This window comes from Daphnia magna, linkage group LG9, assembly GCF_020631705.1.
Source record: "Daphnia magna isolate NIES linkage group LG9, ASM2063170v1.1, whole genome shotgun sequence".
NCBI classification, from domain to species: Eukaryota; Metazoa; Arthropoda; class Branchiopoda; order Diplostraca; family Daphniidae; genus Daphnia; species Daphnia magna.
The window spans coordinates 3,607,933-3,623,146 of NC_059190.1; the positions used below are offsets into that span (position 1 = coordinate 3,607,933).

General features: G+C 38.4%; 8 protein-coding genes across 11 annotated transcripts; 6 read left to right on the forward strand and 2 right to left on the reverse strand.

Moving 5' to 3' along the window:
• Positions 1-736: 736 nt before the first annotated feature.
• On the reverse strand, positions 737-2,011 carry LOC116930658 (gem-associated protein 8). 3 transcript variants are annotated; one of them, XM_032938059.2, is made up of 4 exons: positions 1,655-1,980; positions 1,423-1,594; positions 1,051-1,334; positions 737-976 (listed from the first exon to the last, which is right to left on the reverse strand). In XM_032938059.2, exons 1-3 carry the CDS (start codon positions 1,820-1,822, stop codon positions 1,081-1,083), a joined length of 594 nt encoding a protein of 197 aa, XP_032793950.1. In that variant the 5' UTR covers positions 1,823-1,980; the 3' UTR covers positions 737-976; positions 1,051-1,080. The 3 variants fall into 3 exon arrangements, with proteins under 3 accessions (XP_032793950.1, XP_045034655.1, XP_032793953.1); XM_045178720.1 differs by having other exon boundaries at positions 737-992; positions 1,655-1,979; XM_032938062.2 differs by having other exon boundaries at positions 737-1,334; positions 1,423-1,585; positions 1,655-2,011.
• Positions 2,012-2,159: 148 nt separating this feature from the next.
• LOC123475724 (26S proteasome complex subunit SEM1-like) lies at positions 2,160-2,849 on the forward strand. Its single transcript, XM_045178721.1, has 3 exons — positions 2,160-2,397; positions 2,543-2,639; positions 2,738-2,849. The coding sequence occupies exons 1-3, from the start codon at positions 2,292-2,294 to the stop codon at positions 2,775-2,777; spliced, it is 243 nt and encodes an 80-aa protein (XP_045034656.1). The 5' UTR covers positions 2,160-2,291; the 3' UTR covers positions 2,778-2,849.
• A 147-nt stretch (positions 2,850-2,996) lies between these two features.
• On the forward strand, positions 2,997-5,869 carry LOC116930640 (potassium channel subfamily K member 15). 2 transcript variants are annotated; one of them, XR_004398477.2, is made up of 7 exons: positions 2,997-4,380; positions 4,443-4,784; positions 4,845-4,976; positions 5,047-5,080; positions 5,155-5,236; positions 5,309-5,433; positions 5,520-5,869. XR_004398477.2 is itself a non-coding variant. In XM_032938031.2 (6 exons), exons 1-6 carry the CDS (start codon positions 3,901-3,903, stop codon positions 5,340-5,342), a joined length of 1,104 nt encoding a protein of 367 aa, XP_032793922.1. In that variant the 5' UTR covers positions 2,997-3,900; the 3' UTR covers positions 5,343-5,869. The 2 variants fall into 2 exon arrangements, 1 of the variants encoding a protein (XP_032793922.1); XM_032938031.2 differs by having other exon boundaries at positions 5,309-5,869.
• A 192-nt stretch (positions 5,870-6,061) lies between these two features.
• On the forward strand, positions 6,062-7,123 carry LOC116930649 (UPF0565 protein C2orf69 homolog). The gene is made up of 3 exons (XM_032938046.2): positions 6,062-6,200; positions 6,265-6,769; positions 6,830-7,123. The coding sequence occupies exons 1-3, from the start codon at positions 6,069-6,071 to the stop codon at positions 7,018-7,020; spliced, it is 828 nt and encodes a 275-aa protein (XP_032793937.2). The 5' UTR covers positions 6,062-6,068; the 3' UTR covers positions 7,021-7,123.
• Positions 7,124-7,295: 172 nt separating this feature from the next.
• LOC116930661 (dihydrofolate reductase) lies at positions 7,296-8,305 on the forward strand. The gene is given in 6 exon segments (XM_032938066.2): positions 7,296-7,455; positions 7,544-7,705; positions 7,771-7,801; positions 7,803-7,886; positions 7,954-8,066; positions 8,125-8,305. Coding segments are annotated over 6 exon segments (543 nt in total). The 5' UTR covers positions 7,296-7,378; the 3' UTR covers positions 8,201-8,305.
• A 93-nt stretch (positions 8,306-8,398) lies between these two features.
• LOC116930662 lies at positions 8,399-9,319 on the forward strand. Its single transcript, XM_032938067.2, has 3 exons — positions 8,399-8,514; positions 8,593-8,831; positions 8,903-9,319. The coding sequence occupies exons 1-3, from the start codon at positions 8,472-8,474 to the stop codon at positions 9,119-9,121; spliced, it is 501 nt and encodes a 166-aa protein (XP_032793958.1). The 5' UTR covers positions 8,399-8,471; the 3' UTR covers positions 9,122-9,319.
• Positions 9,320-9,638: 319 nt separating this feature from the next.
• Positions 9,639-12,432, forward strand: LOC116930625 (synaptic vesicle 2-related protein). The gene is made up of 9 exons (XM_045178722.1): positions 9,639-10,041; positions 10,103-10,287; positions 10,383-10,454; positions 10,517-10,641; positions 10,714-10,777; positions 10,868-10,993; positions 11,052-11,559; positions 11,621-11,910; positions 11,976-12,432. The coding sequence occupies exons 1-9, from the start codon at positions 9,831-9,833 to the stop codon at positions 12,096-12,098; spliced, it is 1,704 nt and encodes a 567-aa protein (XP_045034657.1). The 5' UTR covers positions 9,639-9,830; the 3' UTR covers positions 12,099-12,432.
• Positions 12,380-14,975, reverse strand: LOC116930629 (elongation factor Tu, mitochondrial). The gene is made up of 9 exons (XM_032938017.2): positions 14,881-14,975; positions 14,292-14,543; positions 14,064-14,230; positions 13,855-13,995; positions 13,643-13,787; positions 13,362-13,580; positions 13,094-13,245; positions 12,875-13,020; positions 12,380-12,807 (listed from the first exon to the last, which is right to left on the reverse strand). Exons 1-9 carry the CDS (start codon positions 14,918-14,920, stop codon positions 12,606-12,608), a joined length of 1,464 nt encoding a protein of 487 aa, XP_032793908.2. The 5' UTR covers positions 14,921-14,975; the 3' UTR covers positions 12,380-12,605.
• Positions 14,976-15,214: the final 239 nt, after the last annotated feature.

Sequence of the window (15,214 nt, forward strand, 5' to 3'; positions counted from 1 at the left end):
CACGAAATCAAAAGGACTCAACGAAAGAATTTCCGCGCATCGCTCAAAAATATATATATTACACTTAACAGAGTCACAGATTAGTTTGGTTTCTATTTGTTTCTAATCTATAACTCTGCACTTAAGAAACGTTTACCTACCAGTCGACCAGCACAAGCTTTTGAATGTATGGGCAGCGAATTTTCTTTGGCGCCACTATGATTGAAATTGTGTGAGATAGCAATATCCCAGTACACCGCTGCTTTCCTTGATGCAGTATCCAGTATGTCTTGAAGGTAATTCGGGTTCTCCTTTTGCTTACCTGAATTATTTTTTCAGATTGCTAACTATGTATGCTCCATCAAGGGTGGATTGAACGAGAACGAACCCTGCGACAAACGCAAATACCAAGAAAAGGACGAAATTGTTCTAAAGAAACATCTGTTCAGCAACCGAGGACCACGCTAATCAGTAGCATAGTCCACATATTTAATGCCAGATAGCTCTAAAAATATTTTTTCTTCTGTTCGACGCAGTCAATCAAATACGAAACTTAATAGGATAATAAAAACGGGAGATCGGCGGATCGAAAAGGAGCAATTACGGCTTTTTTCCGGATTTTACAAGGTATTTAGAAATGTATATACATGGGTATTCCGCCATGATATTTAAGATCAGGGTGTAATTACAACGTTACGCTTGTCAGAAGTAGTTTGTTCCTATCCCATTTTCTTTTACAATACAGGTACACGATTGGTAGGTTTTCAAGCGCCTTTGACAGCTTAATTTTTATTTAATAAAATTAGAGAACCATTAGATTTCTTATTTTTAAAAAGGAAAAGATTGTTTCGCCTGTTGTTGGACAGATTATTACGCTCTTCTTTTGGCTCACTTTCGCATCTCTTATGGATGGATTTATTTGTGATCGCAGGTATGCATTTAAATTGACTGTAAACCAGTACGTTGAATTGACTGAAAGAGTTCTTCAGAAATTTTGCTAGGACGATTGGTCGCCAGATGTAACGCATCTTAAAAATTTGCAAAAAGGATATGAAATCATTTTTTACATACCATCGCAAACGAACTTTGAAAGTTTAATTTTCATAGCTGCAAAGGCATATTTGGCCACAGTTTAGGCTGCTTTCTATCACAATTTCTTCTGAAGTTAAGCTGTATAGCCGTTTCCATAGCCTGAATTCTTGGAGCATTAGCACCATAAATCTCAACATAGTCTTTGTAGTGTGTTTCATTTAGATTGCAAGTAGAAACATGATCTTGGGAATCAGAAGCACTATGTTCTACTGGGATCTCATCCACATTTATGTATGTCACTTCTTGTGTCACATTTATATGATCTTAGGTTTCAATGCAGAAATAACATGCAAATAAAAAGAGCAGCACTTTTAGTTAGCCAGATGAACAGCACATTATGTATCATAATACCTCTCTGTTTTTTATGTTTCATAGATGTTTTGAGAAACTCAAGCATTTCCTCTGTTATTTCCATCTCAATTTCTTGATCTTTAGCTTTTCTTTCCTTTTTTCTAACCTCAGTTAATGATGTTGATGGCTCAATAGATCCAGAAGAACCATCTTGTGCTCCAAACTTGGAATGCTTGGAACAAGACAGTTAGGTTACTAGTGCATGTTTAATCTATAGACATGTCATGTTTACCTTTTGAGACTGTTCCAAAAGCCAGTACAGAAATGAATTTTCATAGCCAGTAGACACGACTTTAGATCTAAAAAGACTTATTTGATGTTTGGTATACCAAGATTGTCCATGTCTATAATTCATCCAAAAATGATTAAATCTTGGATCTTGCGTCCAGTCACCGGCCATCTCAACTAGAAGTGTAACACAAACACACTATAGATTGTGTACGGCATGTTTCCCCCAAAAGATGGAAGCCATCTCTGACTTGATTTTGGAGGGAAATAGGGAACTTCAAAGGAAGTGGTTAGGCCTCAGTCCCACGTTGATCGGGTCGCCATCTGACCCGATTTTAAGGGTTTTTTTGATTGTTCAGTGCGGGTTTTCCGTGCACCGTGTCTTTTTTAACCCGATTAAGATTGGGCCCAACACCGTTATCTCTTAGCCCCACCATAGCCCCAGCGCGACACATTTCTTTTCGTGTACTAGTCGCTCTGCCACCTAGCGTGAAACTTAGGCCATAAAAGAAATTGACGCTTAGAGGCCTTCATTATCTTGGAGGCTGTTAATTCGTTACCGTCAACTCGTCATTCTTTCAGGTGTTCGAAAGAAATTAATCATAGTCGATTAACTAGTTCGTAACTAAGAGATCTCGGCCATGGCAGACATAAAGAATGAAAAGTCAGAGAACACCAACGAAAAGCCAAAGGTTGATTTAGGTCTTCTCGAAGAAGATGATGAATTTGAAGAATTTCCAGCTGATGGTAATATTCCATGTTAGATAACTCATTTGAGTAATAGCTCATGAGTGATAATTAAATTATTAGCTTTCCTTATTTTGGGGGGTTTTAAATATCAGTTCTTAATGTATTGAATGATTGTAAGATGATGTTCTTTATTCTGCTATAGATTGGACTGGTAAAGAGGAAGATGCTGACGATGTTAATGTCTGGGAGGACAACTGGGATGATGACAATGTTGAGGATGATTTCAGTCAGCAACTAAGGTAATGTTCATAAAAAAATTGAACACTTTTATACTCTTTGTAAATTGAAATAAATATTTAAACATATGTTTTATTTTTTCTTTCTTTGGTTTCAACAGGGTGGCTTTGGAGAAACAAGGCATTAAAATGGAACAATGATAAAATATATGTTTCCATGTGTATCTTTTCCTGAATTCAGAATAATGTACTGATCTTGTTTTTGTTTTTTTTTCAAAATTGTTTATTTCATAGTTTCTTGGATATTGACAAGAGTAAGAAGAGGTAGTGGAATGTTTAGTCTATCTAAACTGTGGCAGTCTGCATTAGCCTAGGGTAAGTTTGCAGTTCTCTAAGTACTTTCTGTTTTAAAACTTGGGGAACAAACTTTGATAGCCAAATGCTTAGGGTTTTTTCAGTTTGATCCCTTCTCCCCCAGCACTTCCGACAATAACTACCTTAGCTAACCCAATTCATACTCCTTTAATCGCGCATTAATCGGTAAAATTTGGGCTGTGGGTGAAAAAAAACTTATGTGAGCCTATGAAGGCTACACTTTGAAGAATTCACCACCGTAACACTTTTCTGTAAGTACTTATGTGAAAGAACTTAACGAATATTGGAAACGATTTCGAGGAACAACTGAGTTAGGGTGCGGGAATTCAAAGCAGGTCACGCTTTAAAAATGAGAAAATTGCGCAAGAAATGACGTCATCTAGAAAATTCTGATATCCAATTTTAGTCGCACAAAAAATTGAAGTAGCAAGTATTTCAACTCAAAGTTTACAGCGTGTCTATCAACATCCAATTATTAACGAAAAAAGAGTGAAACTTTTGGTTTCTCTGGTTTAAATTTCTGCACATGGATTCAGTTTTGTTTGAAAACTACCATGAAAAATGGACGAGCGCCAGATACGCAGCGGGATTTGTAGGGGGGTGTAAAATGATGTTGGTAGAATGCTGGCCTCAACAGAGGCGGCAGCGACGGCGTCCGACTGGCGGTTATTTATATAACGCAATTGCTAGCGGTGTGGTCGTTCATGTACCCCAGCGCAGAGTAAAAGAGGAGTAGACCGTGTTGCTGAGGCTTCTCAGATAGTGTGTCGCTGCCACAGAATGGAAAACTGACTCGTTGTGTAAAGAGGTGTGAAACCGTTGCGTATCAGACTATAATTGATATGATGTTGACCGAGTGTTAGATGTGTGGTTTCTCGTCTGGTGTTTTTTCACCACTTGCCATTTTATTGCTACAAGTCGCTTTTTAAGTTCAGAGTATTTAAGACCGATGGCTCTCGATCGCAAACGTTCGGTTCGGGATCGGGGTTCAGTTCGAAGTCGTGGCTCGTCGAGCGCTTCAAGCTCTGATCCCCGAGAAAAGCTGAAGGACTGCTGTCGCCAGTTTGTGGCTTTCATGTTTACACAGGTTGGAGTAGGAGCCCTAGTTGTTAGCTATGCCATAATGGGTGCCTTTGCATTCATGGCGATCGAAGGTGAATCAGAAAACAGCGATAACAACGACCACGTAGCCCGTCTACGCTCCGCCTGTCTAAGTCGGCTTTGGAACGTCACCGACCACCTTAACGTGCTAGAAGAAAGGAAGTGGAAGCTCGATGTCCGTCAAGTGCTGCTCGATCACCAGCAGGCCATGGCGTTAGCCATCAAAGGAGGATACGACGGCCGAACCAATCAAGAGCGTTGGACTTTTCCATCAGCTCTTATGTTTTCATTGTCTGTTTTTACCATGATCGGCTTTGGACACCTTGTGGTTTGTATATTTCTGTAACATAGGATACTTTTAAACTTAATCCCGGCAGATTTTTTTATTAGCCACGCACGCAGTGGGGCAAAATTGCAACCATGCTGTATGCAGTATTCGGCATTCCCGTTTATGTCCTCTACTTCATGAACATGGGTCAGGTACTAGCCTCATGCTTCAAGTGGTTCTACTGCAAGCTAGTACGCTGTGCAGATGCACGTAAAGACAAACCATTAGCGGATGGTGATCCTGCTGCCGGCAACGGCAACAAAGAAATTATTGGGGTAGTCTCTTCGGCTGCCGGTGACGAACTGTCGGACGATTTGGACGAAGAAAGCTACTCTGGATTAATAATTGTGCCATCAACAGCTTGCCTTTGGGTCTGGCTAACATACCTAGCCGTCGGAACAATCGTATTTATTATTTATATTGTTTAAAATTTATTCTCTTAGTTAAATCAATTTAAATTAAAGATGTTTGCTGAATGGGAGAACTGGGAATATCTTGACGCATGTTACTTTTGCGTTACCAGTTTATGTAAAATTGGTATGGGTGACTTTGTACCCGGTGCAAATATTCAGGCTTCAAGCAACCAAACAAAATTGGTATTTAAAAGTTTATGTTACATTCTAATATTTTATTTAAAGTCTATGTTTTTCTTCAATTGAATCAAAGATTATCAACTTTGTGTATCTTCTTGTTGGAATGGGTAATTTCTTAACTGAGACACAAAATCTTTTTAATGGAGCTTAGTATCCTTTCTTTTTTATTGTCTTCTTCTAGGAATCATTGCTATGTGCTACAATTTAATGAAGGAAGAAATACTTGTTCGTTTGCAAGAACTGAAAGCCGACTTGATTGAACGGTATGTGTGACCATGTCATTATTCACTATATACATTCCTCCAGTTGGAAATTTGTCATAACTTTGTCTCAAGGCTGCAAGACGTTAGCGGACGCATGCGTCGTTGATCTTCAAAAAGCCTCCGTGTTACTTTATCCACACCAGCCAAGATTATGGATCGGATGATGCGGTGTTAAAATCACCTTGAACAAATACTTGGTACGTGACTCGTGCATAAAATCCTGATTTGAAAATATCCAACCGAAAATATCGGCCGCCACCTTTCACAATCCTTTTGAAAATAGCCCTCCTTGAGCCGCCTGGCGCATCAACAGGGAGTGCGCAGGCCGTGTTGTTGGATTTAAAATGTTGCTTTTCTTTCTCCACTCGCTCCCAACGGAGCTATTTTCGGCAGAGCCGTCTATTACACACGCACCTTATCAGCACCTTAAGAAAAGTAACACGCGTAGTCTTTCGATTCAACCTCCCTTATGTTGAATTGTAACTTCCTGCGTATTATTCTCATTGTTTATTTAACACATAAATTGTACCTTCACTATCGACCGTGTTCCGGTTTTATCTCTGTATTTAATCTGTCACTATATCGTTATTTGGTCCAACTGTATTTTTTGTTAATGAACTGGATTAAGTGGTATTCTGTAATTTCAAGTAACTCCCCGTCCATAGTTTTCTCAATTCTTATACATGCCATCCTTATCTTTGGTTCTATCGGTACGCGATAGGTTGTTTTTGTCGTCTGCAAGGAAAGTGTGTCCGCAGTTATGGTATGATTTATTGTAGATCAAGTGGGAGTCAGACCATTTTGGTACCGTTTCAAAGAGTAGTTATTAAACATGACTACAATTTCTCAGCGGCTGTTGGCAGTTGCTGGCCACAATCAGTGTGCTAATGATGTAATTTTCGTCCAAAAGCAAACTTCAACTCAGCCAGCTTCTGTAGTGGTATTCTTCGGAGGAGACGTTCAGGTCAAAAATATAAATAAAATATCAATGTCAACTTATTTTGCATCTTTGTGTCTTTCAATTACAGGATTATCCTGAAAATATGAAAAGTCATCGGGACCATGGAGCATATGTTGACTACAATTTAGAAGCAATAGCTGAAATTTTAGCTGCAAAATTTCCTGACAGCTTCATATGTGTCATACGGCCTGCAAAGATTGAGTTGAAGACATTCAGTTGCTTCTCTAACTTTGTGTTTTGCAACCATATTGGCAGCCCTACTCATTTACCAAATAATAATGCTCTTCTCCATTTGAGCACATTGCTTCAATCAATTGCAGAACGAACTAGATTTTCTGAAATTGGTTATGGATCCCCTTTGGTAATCATTGGGTTTTCCAAAGGCTGTGTTGTCCTTAATCAATTTCTTCATGAATTTCAATATTTTAACCATCTCCCAATAGACAATAAAAGTCATGTTAGTGCTCTGATAGGACGTATTAAAAAAATGATTTGGTTAGATGGTGGACATTCAGGTGGAAAAGATACTTGGGTGACTTCATCTCAAACACTTTCTTCTTTAAAAGGAATGGGTAAAATGGAAAAATTAAGTTTCTGCACATCCTTTCAAAAACTAAGAATTTCTTTTGTAGATATAATGGTAGATATTCACGTTACTCCATATCAAATAAATGACGATCGTCGACCTTGGATAGGTAAAGAGGAAAAGCAGTTTTATTTAACACTAAAAAAAATGGGAATCACTCTCTTCCGAAAAGTACATTTCGCAGAAGACCCGCCTTCGCTGCAAAACCACTTTCTGCTTCTCAAATTATTTTGTTGAAGTATTCATCCACGTGTACAAAAATTGTAATTTACTGCCCGCTAAATAATTTACAAAATAAAAGACATTGCGAATAAAGCAAAGCACTCATTTCTCAACGTCATCTCTGCCTTTTATTTAGTAGCTCGCAAATGCAATTAAGTGGTAGACATTCTCTCTCTTACACGATTATTTTACATTCTTATATACATACAATTATAAACTTAAAAGTTTAAACATTGAAACTAAAAAATTATGGAAATAAAATTTAAAGCCGTTAAAGCGGATGCTGCTTGTAGGTGTCACAACGCTGCATCAAGTATCAGACGAAGCATCAATATTAAGTAATTAGACCATTAGCAATCAAAAGTAGGTGAAAATGAAACTGAATTTGATCGTTGCGATGGCTTCTAATATGGGTATTGGATTTAAGGGAACAATTCCTTGGCGGCTGAAGTATTATTAACTTTCATTATTTCGCTTATCATTCGGTACTCATGGAATCTCATTTTCTACCATGAACTTCTGTTGTGTTTTTTTTCAGAAAGGACATGGCATTGTTTGCAAAGTTGACAAAATGGACCAAAGACAATAGCAAAAGAAATGTAGTTATTATGGGGAGACGGACATGGGAATCAATTCCAGAAAGGAATCGGCCGCTTCCCAACAGACTCAATGTCGTTTTGTCAGAATCTCAGCAACAGATGTAATGGCTGCAAAATCATCATCATACAGCAATTTTGAGCTCAACATTTTTGTTTGAATAACCAGTGACAATACCTTAACATGTAAAAGCCTGGAAGTCTGCATTACAGCTTCTTCAAGATCCTCTGTATCTTAACCAAATTGAAAATATCTGGATAATTGGAGGGGCTTCCGTGTATAAAGTAACAATTGCCTTTAAAACATTAGTCTCTGTGTGTTAATATTCTTATCTGGGGCCCTTATCTTTAGGAAGCAATGAATCACCAATCTTGCCATCGCATATATGTAACACATGTATTGGAGGATTTTGAATGTGATGTGTTTATGCCAGCAATAGATCAAGGAAAATTTAGATTAGTGAGGTACTAACTTCAAGATTCTTGAAACTGTTTTATTTTATGTTTTACAAACACATTCTAGTGATCCCATGGTACCCCAAGATGCAGACGAAGAAAATGGTATCGCTTTCGAGGTGAAAGTTTACGAAAAAGTTTAAACTCTTCTGAACATCTATTTCCAGAAATTTAAAAAAGTGCGCTATTCCTATCCCCTGTTGTCAATTCGGTAATAGGGATAAAATAAAAACTCATTTATTTTGAAAGTGAAATTCTTGTGTTAATAATAAGGGCTTATGCATAGATGAAAGCTATTTTATTTTGAAACTTTGTTGTTTGAATCTTAAATTACAATTATATTTAAAAATTTGGACAAAGGAAACTAACTGACAGATTAAACGCCAGCGGCGTGGAGATGGGACGCTAGCTAAGATGATGAACCTTCTTGGAAAACTCGTCATCGTGCTCGTGTTAAGTATGTGCTTTTTATTATTTTTTAAAATTCGGTATTACTTTAAGTCTAATGTACGTTTTGTTTCATCAATTTGTGTAGTCTCTTCGATAAATGAAATCGTAGAGAGTGCTCCTGGGCGTGGAGGTGGAGGCCGTGGAGGAGGAAGTAGTAGTGCTGGAGGTAAAAGCAACAGTTCGACAGGAGTAAAGCGTTCCGGATATTATCTTCATGGAGGGCTTTATCCTGTTAGCAGGACAGTCAAGGAAGCACCAGTTAAAACACCTATTTACAGAGGAATCGGTGCTTGGGGCATAATAGGAATCATTCTTGGAGTCTTGGTAAAATTATTACATTCATTTATGCATTCATAATTATTGTCTATTTCTTATAATTTCTATGAACCTATTAGGGATTGTGCTGTGGCATTTATTATGCTTTATATCTGTGTGATTTACATCAAAGAACAGACAATTATTCATCAAATCTGGGTGCTCAAGTTCCTCATTTGTTAACGGATAAACCTAAACCAGAGGAAAATGGAAATGGAAACATTCCTATGACTGACAAGAATGAACTTGTCAAGACAAACTCTATGAAAAATGGGCTTAACAGTGAAGTCTTCCTATGAAATGTTTTTCATTCAAATTACATTCAACATTATGTTCATGTCTTGGGCCCAATGAAGATCTTCCTTTTGTCTTTTATTATTAGATTCTTTTCTCTTTGCAGTTCACAGTTGCCTTTCATGTGACTATAGACTTTTCTGTTTTTGTCTTCCCTTGCTCATTCCTTTTTATACTACTGAACAATATACATTTTTAAGTAATACTGCGTACCAAATCCGTTCCATATTTAGATACTTCCGCAAGAGAACTTTTTTCTCCGTTTTCTGAGCTCTATTGTTCAGGCAAGAGCGTTTTCAGCTTTTTTCAAGCTTTAAAAATAATATTAATCACGAAATTTTGATTTGATATTTCAGTTAATATTTGTTTGGCTTATTCATACTACATGCATTACGGTTTTTTGCGATGCTTAACTTAAATTTTGGTTGAAATCTCATTAAATAATAATAATAAATAACAAATAACAATTCCAATCAGAGTACAAAGTGCGATAAATTCAAAAAGTGGCAACCCTTGCTTCCAGCAGACGAAGCTTCGCAGTGACAGAAGGGCGTAAGACGTAAAACAAGGGATAGAAAAAGAATTACAGCATTCAACAAGTTTATATATGAGATGAAAACAAACCCGGAAGTGGTATTTCAGAGAAAGTAAGGATAATAGAAGGGAAAGAAATGAAGTAGAACGAGCAAAATCTCAGGATTACCAATTTACAAGATGCTTGGAAAACTGAATCAGCGGCTAAAAAGGAAATCAGAAAGTGGACAGTACAATGATTTGGACGGAGAATCCAGCATAACTAACGATGGCAGATCAACATCGCCCTTTAGCAATTCTTTTGGTTTCCTGGGTGGTGATAGTGGGAATGGTGGACTATTAGGATCTGCAATTGAAATGAGTGCTGCAGGTGCAGGAGTTGTTCCTGATGGTAAAAAATTTATAACATTGGAAACTACCTGCAAACAGTAAAACTGACCTTTTCATTTCAGACACATTTACTGTTGACCAAGCAGTGAATGCCACAGGTTTTGGACGGTTCCAAGTTAAGTTGTCACTTATCACTGGCCTTTCTTGGATGGCTGATTCCATGGAGATGATGATATTGTCAATAATATCACCTGCATTAAAATGTGATTGGAGGTTACCTGACTGGAAGCAAGCTCTTATTACTACAGTATGTTGGATTTGTGTGATTTAATGATTTTGTTACCGAAATAGTATTTGTTAGCATATCAGTGACAATTTAATTTTTAACCATTTATTTTTTAGGGAGTTTTTCTTGGAATGATGATGAGTGCAGTTTTCTGGGGTCAGCTCAGTGACAAGTATGGGAGGAAGAAGGTATGCCTTTTTACTTCATATGATGTTTTGATTTCCAATGTTATCATATTTCTGTTCCATAGGCTTTAGCTTTATCTGCTGTTTTGTTGAGTATTTTTGGTTTATTAAGTTCCTTCTCACCCACGTTTTTCTGGATTTTGCTTTTGCGCTTGCTGGTTGGTTTCGCTATCGGATGTACGCCACAATCGTAGGAACAGATTTTTTTTTCTCCTGTGTTATGGAACATTTCAGTAACAATTATTTCCGTTTCTTCTGCCAGTGTGACATTGTATGCAGAATTTCTTCCAGTACAACAAAGAGGAAAATGCGTCGTTTTACTCGATGTAGGTTTACAGTTTCTCAAGAAAACACTATTTAATCGCGCTGATTTTTATGATTGTTAATTTTTTTTTTATTTACTTTTTTAAAAATAGAGTTTCTGGGCATTAGGAGCTTGCTTTGAAGTCCTATTGGCTCTGATCATCATGCCCACATTGGGATGGCGCTGGCTTTTGGCATTATCGACCATTCCGGTTTTTGTGTTCACGCTCGTGTGCGCGGTATTAACTGTTCTGTAACATTTACAGAAAAGATATATAAATACTGATTAATTGACAGTGGTTGCCTGAGAGTGCAAGATTTCTAGCTGCTAATGGACGAACCGAAGAAGCTTTGGCCGTCCTACGTCGCATTGCGGAAGAAAATGGAAAGCCCATGCTAGCTGGTCGGCTAATAGTTGACGATCTCACAAGTAATGACAGTGGAACATCGGGATCTGCAGTCTCCCCGTCAGTTCCTGGAAATGGTGACATGAACTCCCTTGTTTCTTTGTCCTCGGATCTACGTTGGAAGAGTCCGTTGCAGCGTTTGCTTTCACCTGAACTGAAACTGACATCACTACTGCTATGGTTTATTTGGTTGGCCTGTGCCTTCTGCTACTATGGTATGGTACTCATGTCCACTGAATTACTGGCGGGTGCAGGCTTGGCGGAAGAAGAAGGCGATTGTCTTAATCGAAATCGTGGTGGTAATTCTACGAGTCACGAAGACTGTTCGGCCGGTTGTCGAGTTCTTACCAGCGCTGACTATACCGACCTCCTGTGGACCACACTTGCCGAGTTTCCTGGTAAAGAAATATTTTTACTCTTTGAGAAAAAGACATAATTGACATATTTTTCCTATCAAAGGCATCGTTGTGACGCTAGTTGTGATCGAGTTTCTTGGCCGGAAAAAAACCATGGCCTTGGAGTTCTTTATCTTCAGCCTCACCGTCTTCCTCATTATGATTGTGTGCATTTCCAATCGGTCCATGCTTACGTTTATGCTGTTTTTGGCTAGAGGTATCATCAGCGGCGTATTTCAGGCTGCATACGTATACACTCCAGAAGTCTACCCTACATATCTGCGTTCCGTAGGAATTGGCGTTTGCAGCGGAATGGCTCGTCTAGGAGCCATGGTGACACCGTTCGTCGCTCAGGTACGGGAAGGAACAACACGAATTTGGTTCTCAGCTAGTAATTTGGTTGTAAATTTGTTGCTCAGGTGTTAGTTCAGGATTCGCTAAATGTGGCCATCGGACTTTATGGCAGTGTATCTCTCCTGGCCATGGTGGCGTCCTTGTGTTTACCCATTGAAACCAAAGGACGAGCAATGAGGCTAATTTGATCAATCTATTTTTGTATTCCGTCCTTTCCTTCTTAACCAATTCCTATGCAATAACTAATATTTATCCAGTATTTTACTTCTTAGGGCATAGTGCAATAAGGCCTTTTACAGTTAACCAAGATATATGTGCAAACTATGGATTGTTGGTATTTTATTGCATGTTTATGACAAAAACTAAGTTAATTTATGATTAATCCTTCAATGCAATTATAAAAGCTCGTTTACTGAGTTAACTCGTTTTCTAAGATTACCTTTCAAGGCTCATCTAAGTACATGATCACTACGGGCGAGCACTGACTTGTATTTTCGTAATACATTTAATAGTTCAAACTTGCGTGGGGGTGTCGCATGATTTTACTACGATGACAAAAATTAATGTTGTCAAGCCTGAAAAGCCGCCAATGCGTGCCAAACAAGATTGCTTGCCAATTCGACGGTTATTTGGAAATGAATCTTTATTATTGAAATTCAATGAATCGTGTAACTAAATCCTCCTGTAAACGGTTTTCACTTTTTCCCGCCAGCAGCGGCAGCCTTTTCGGTTTTCTCACGACCCTTCCTCCCCTCAGTTAGAAGCATCCGCTCGTCTTCTTTCAGACGGGGATTAATTTTGGTGATAACTCCGGTTCCCAAAGTCAAGATACCATCACGTAAAGTAAAACGTTGGCCTTGTTCTACCACCATGGGTTTCAGTAAACACAGTCTGAGCCTGAGATATGAAAAAAAAAAAGGGACGAGGGTTATACAAGCATAAATATCTTTGAAAAACAGCTTACTTGGCATCCTCTCCAGGCATTGCCATTTCCTTGCCAATTAGGCTAACTTGAGCGGCACAATCCCAAGTCTTCGAAAACATTTGCATTTGGATGAATGAGGTGAAAGGTTTGGATCGGCCACCTTCATCTTTATTCAGAATGTACACCTTGCGTGTTCAAATAGCGAAAGTTCAAATTGAAGTATTCAGAAGTGCACCAAACTGTATGAAAGTAACCTACCTGGGCTTCCAAATCATCATGTGCTTTCATAGTTCCAGGCTTAGCCATTACCATTCCGCGGCGGATGTCATCACGTTTGACACCACGTACCAGGGCTCCTAGCTGATCTCCGGCTTGGGACTCCTCCAAAATTTGATGAAACATTTCAATTCCTGTAGCCAGTTACGAAACAGCATATTGTATTAATATTAAAAATAATAATAATAATAATAATAATAATGTTATGTATTTTTATTTTTTTTCAAATAATTGCTTCATCATAAAATACCTGTAATAGTAGTTTTGATGCTTTTGCTGTAACCAACAAACTCGCACTCCATTCCCTTCTTGACAATGCCGCGCTCCAATCGGCCAGTAACGACTGTGCCACGGCCGGGAATGGAGTAAACATTTTCGACGGGCATTAAGAATGGTTTGTCTAATTCGCGGACTGGCGTGGGGATATAGGAATCGACGGCAGTCATAAGTTTCTGAATGGCGTTAACACCTGCAAAAAAGAAGAAGATGTTACCGTTAACCATGAATATACATTTTTTCAAATTAACTGACCGATTTCGGGATTTCGTCCTTCAAGGGCACACAAGGCTGAGCCAGCGATAAATGGAACATTGTCACCATCATAGCCAATTTGTGACATAAGTTCACGGATCTCCATTTCGACTAATTCAACCATTTCTTGATCAGCAGCATCGACCTACACAAAAAGGATTTTTAGATTAATACAAATAGCAGAGAAAAAAAACCTGGTTTTGGGTAAAAACCTTGTTAATGAAAACAACTATGTGCTCTACGCCGATCTGCTTCGCAAGAAGCAAGTGTTCTCTGGTTTGTGGCATAGCACCATCGGTAGCCGCCACAACCAGAATAGCTCCGTCCATTTGAGCCGTGCCAGTAATCATGTTCTATGAAGAAAAGATAAAACTTGAATTCCATATCTTGGACAAAATGGCAAATAGCTCGTTTTCTATACCTTAATGTAATCTGCGTGACCTGGGCAATCAGTATGTCCATAATGGCGATTTTCCGTCATGTATTCAACATGAGCAACATTTATGGTAATACCTCTGGCTTTTTCTTCAGGTGCATTGTCAATTTCATCATATCGTTTTGCTTTGGCCATAGCTTTCTCTGAAAGCACTAAATACAGATTGCAAATATAACATTAGGTTTAGTTACGTTGAATTGCTTCAACACAAACCTGTTGTAATTGCTGCAGTGAGTGTAGTTTTGCCATGATCTACATGGCCAATGGTGCCAATGTTGCAATGTGGTTTATCTCTTTGGAAAACCTTTTTTTCTGTAGGAGCAGCTAGCAATCTTGAAGAAATGGACAGAGATCTTTTGGAGAGGAGGCAGGTTGATCTAGCAATTAAAATGCGTCCAGCCGGTGCCAACAGACCAGTCTGACGACTGAACTGTCGAAGACATTGCTTTGATGCAGCAGAAAGACCTAAAGGCAACCAGGACAAATGTTATGCAATGCAGTTCATCTAAGAGTTGTAGAATGAAGAACTCTTGGAACAGCCTCAGAGGGTCATGCTACTAACTGTAAGTGTACAATGAGAAAATAGATAAGGCTGTTTCACGGCTACAAAATATAAGGTTTCTAAAAATACGTGTTATTATAACGCACGTGACACCGGCAACTTGCTTAAAACACAAAATAGTCAATGATTCATTTAATAAGTTTGTTCTTTCTTTAAGCTGGAACAGTTATTTATATGACTACCATTTAAAAAAATAAGAATTGATCACCTTACGTAAAAAATAATAATATATTATCGTACCTCGGGAGGAAAGAATTCTGCTTGTTGCGGAGGTCGCCATAGCTAAAAACAGCGCACTCTGTTGATTTTTTCTTTACAACGCCATCTAATGGTCACTTTAAAGAAATGCTAAGATAATAATCCAACGTATAGACAAACTGTAATGCTAAAGAGAAACCTCTGTTCTGATTCAAATAATCGGACGAAAAATCTCTTGCCACTCTGCTATTGCTGATGCAAAAAGGAAGGCAAAAAATTACTCTAACGAGCTCAGAGAGAAAGTGTCATGTAATGTAGAGTTTGCTTACCTTTTCTGTGGCATTATTACGAGTTTGAAAAAATTAGCTCGAGTGCA

Coding starts and splice junctions, on each gene's coding strand:
- LOC116930658 (XM_032938059.2), bottom strand. CDS start 1,822: ATGGCCGGTGACTGGACGCAAGATCCAAGATTTAATCATTTTTGGATG. Junction 1,595..1,654: donor TTTTGGAACAGTCTCAAAAG/GTAAACATGACA, acceptor TCTTGTTCCAAG/CATTCCAAGTTTGGAGCACA. Junction 1,335..1,422: donor GAAACATAAAAAACAGAGAG/GTATTATGATAC, acceptor TTGAAACCTAAG/ATCATATAAATGTGACACAA.
- LOC123475724 (XM_045178721.1), top strand. CDS start 2,292: ATGGCAGACATAAAGAATGAAAAGTCAGAGAACACCAACGAAAAGCCA. Junction 2,398..2,542: donor TGAAGAATTTCCAGCTGATG/GTAATATTCCAT, acceptor ATTCTGCTATAG/ATTGGACTGGTAAAGAGGAA. Junction 2,640..2,737: donor GATTTCAGTCAGCAACTAAG/GTAATGTTCATA, acceptor TGGTTTCAACAG/GGTGGCTTTGGAGAAACAAG.
- LOC116930640 (XM_032938031.2), top strand. CDS start 3,901: ATGGCTCTCGATCGCAAACGTTCGGTTCGGGATCGGGGTTCAGTTCGA. Junction 4,785..4,844: donor ACCTAGCCGTCGGAACAATC/GTATTTATTATT, acceptor TTTAAATTAAAG/ATGTTTGCTGAATGGGAGAA. Junction 4,977..5,046: donor CAAGCAACCAAACAAAATTG/GTATTTAAAAGT, acceptor ATTGAATCAAAG/ATTATCAACTTTGTGTATCT.
- LOC116930649 (XM_032938046.2), top strand. CDS start 6,069: ATGACTACAATTTCTCAGCGGCTGTTGGCAGTTGCTGGCCACAATCAG. Junction 6,201..6,264: donor TCTTCGGAGGAGACGTTCAG/GTCAAAAATATA, acceptor TTTCAATTACAG/GATTATCCTGAAAATATGAA. Junction 6,770..6,829: donor TTCTTCTTTAAAAGGAATGG/GTAAAATGGAAA, acceptor TTTCTTTTGTAG/ATATAATGGTAGATATTCAC.
- LOC116930662 (XM_032938067.2), top strand. CDS start 8,472: ATGATGAACCTTCTTGGAAAACTCGTCATCGTGCTCGTGTTAA. Junction 8,515..8,592: donor CGTCATCGTGCTCGTGTTAA/GTATGTGCTTTT, acceptor CAATTTGTGTAG/TCTCTTCGATAAATGAAATC. Junction 8,832..8,902: donor GAATCATTCTTGGAGTCTTG/GTAAAATTATTA, acceptor TGAACCTATTAG/GGATTGTGCTGTGGCATTTA.
- LOC116930625 (XM_045178722.1), top strand. CDS start 9,831: ATGCTTGGAAAACTGAATCAGCGGCTAAAAAGGAAATCAGAAAGTGGA. Junction 10,288..10,382: donor AGCAAGCTCTTATTACTACA/GTATGTTGGATT, acceptor TTTATTTTTTAG/GGAGTTTTTCTTGGAATGAT. Junction 10,455..10,516: donor ACAAGTATGGGAGGAAGAAG/GTATGCCTTTTT, acceptor TCTGTTCCATAG/GCTTTAGCTTTATCTGCTGT.
- LOC116930629 (XM_032938017.2), bottom strand. CDS start 14,920: ATGGCGACCTCCGCAACAAGCAGAATTCTTTCCTCCCGAG. Junction 14,231..14,291: donor CACTGCAGCAATTACAACAG/GTTTGTGTTGAA, acceptor ATCTGTATTTAG/TGCTTTCAGAGAAAGCTATG. Junction 13,021..13,093: donor ATGATGATTTGGAAGCCCAG/GTAGGTTACTTT, acceptor TGAACACGCAAG/GTGTACATTCTGAATAAAGA.